Source organism: Fulmarus glacialis, unplaced genomic scaffold (assembly GCF_000690835.1).
Source record: "Fulmarus glacialis isolate BGI_N327 unplaced genomic scaffold, ASM69083v1 scaffold35914, whole genome shotgun sequence".
Lineage (NCBI taxonomy): Eukaryota > Metazoa > Chordata > Aves > Procellariiformes > Procellariidae > Fulmarus > Fulmarus glacialis.
Genome location: NW_009210529.1, coordinates 1 through 1,399, shown reverse-complemented (window position 1 = coordinate 1,399; position 1,399 = coordinate 1). Strand labels below are relative to the sequence as shown.

Genomic DNA, 1,399 nt, shown 5'->3' with positions numbered 1-1,399 from the left:
TTAAAAGGTACATTAGGGTTTGTTCAGGTGGCATATCCAAATAGCTTTTACTCACAGACGGTTTACATAAAAATACCGGGGGTTTGTTATAATCCGTTGGTACCGTGTCTAGGCAGAATGGTCACAATCATGTTAAATTACGGCCAATTTTGCTTTCCGTGTAACATACTTTTTTTTTTTTTTTTTTTTTTTTCACGGGGAACTGCAAAACTGTGACGAAGATAAGAGGAACGGTACTTGCTGTTCTTAATTTGCTTTTCTTTGTGAAGAGACTAAGCAATATTCCTTTTTAAAAGAGAATATTATTTTCATTGTCAAGTGGAAATATTTGACTTTTCGAACAGGCAGCTTAAACTTCATCGAGAAATAAGCAGATTTATCGGTCGGGCCGGTTTTATAGTTACCCTCTAAAGTTTCTCCAAACTTTTCGGGTTGGTAAGTATTTCCCTAGCCAGTCGCCACGTTTGTTTGGCCGCGTTTTCCAGGGCCGAGTGAGGTTTGCCCTGAAAGAGGTCTAAGTTGGGCAAGAAGTAGTGCGGGCACCTCCTGCACTGGAGGCAGGAGATGAGCTGCAGTAAAATCCCGTTGAGCCGGTCCCCCAGGCACGACTCGTCCCAGTCCGATTCGCGGGGATGCTTTTCGCATTCGTATGAAACCAGAGTCTTCATGTGATAATTATTCAGGGGCTGGCCCGGCAGCTCCAGGTGACGGTCCCGTAAGGTTTTGAGGATAGAGAGGCATTTCTTCCTGCAGCCGCCCATCTGCAGTCTGTTCTCGGCTTCCGCGAACTGCAGCACCCAGGCATCGCTCTCGGCCGAGCTCTGCTTGCCGGCCAGAGAGTGGCACTCCTTGGATAAGAGGTTGAAGCCTTCCGCCTTGACCTCCGCCACCCTGTTGGGTCCCGGCCAGGGGATGTGGGGAAGCGGCCAGTGGGCAGCACTCCGCGGCCAGATCCCCGTGCATTTGAACGCCGGGGTGATCTGCACGACGTACCTATCCCTGATTCTCAGCTTCACTTCGCTGGTGTCCGCCACCATCTTTACCACGTCTCTGTAACTGCACTTATCCACGGCTTGAGCCACCAGAGTCTGAAATCTGGACCGGATTTTGCGAGCGGAGAGGTAGCCAGACGCCGTGATGAACTCCACCCAGAGGGACATACTCCTCTTGCGCCCGTCGCTTAACTTTAACACAGCGCAGCCCGGCAAGGAGCCGTCGTCCACGAAGTTGAAAACCCCCATTTGGTTCAGATACAGCACGACTTCAAACTCCGTGGGGGAGATGACTTCCAACCCCTCGTAGCGGTTGTCCATCTCGTTCAAGGAACTGATGAAGCGAGGCTCCTGCACCTCCACCTCCTTCAGCACGTCCGACACGACCTTGCACACCTCCCGGATGG

General features: G+C 51.3%; 1 protein-coding gene across 1 annotated transcript; it reads right to left on the bottom strand.

Moving 5' to 3' along the window:
• Positions 1 to 201: 201 nt before the first annotated feature.
• On the bottom strand, positions 202 to 1,391 carry LOC104076365 (protein mab-21-like 1). Its single transcript, XM_009577202.1, has one exon. It carries the CDS (start codon positions 1,311 to 1,313, stop codon positions 408 to 410), a length of 906 nt encoding a protein of 301 aa, XP_009575497.1. The 5' UTR covers positions 1,314 to 1,391; the 3' UTR covers positions 202 to 407.
• Positions 1,392 to 1,399: the final 8 nt, after the last annotated feature.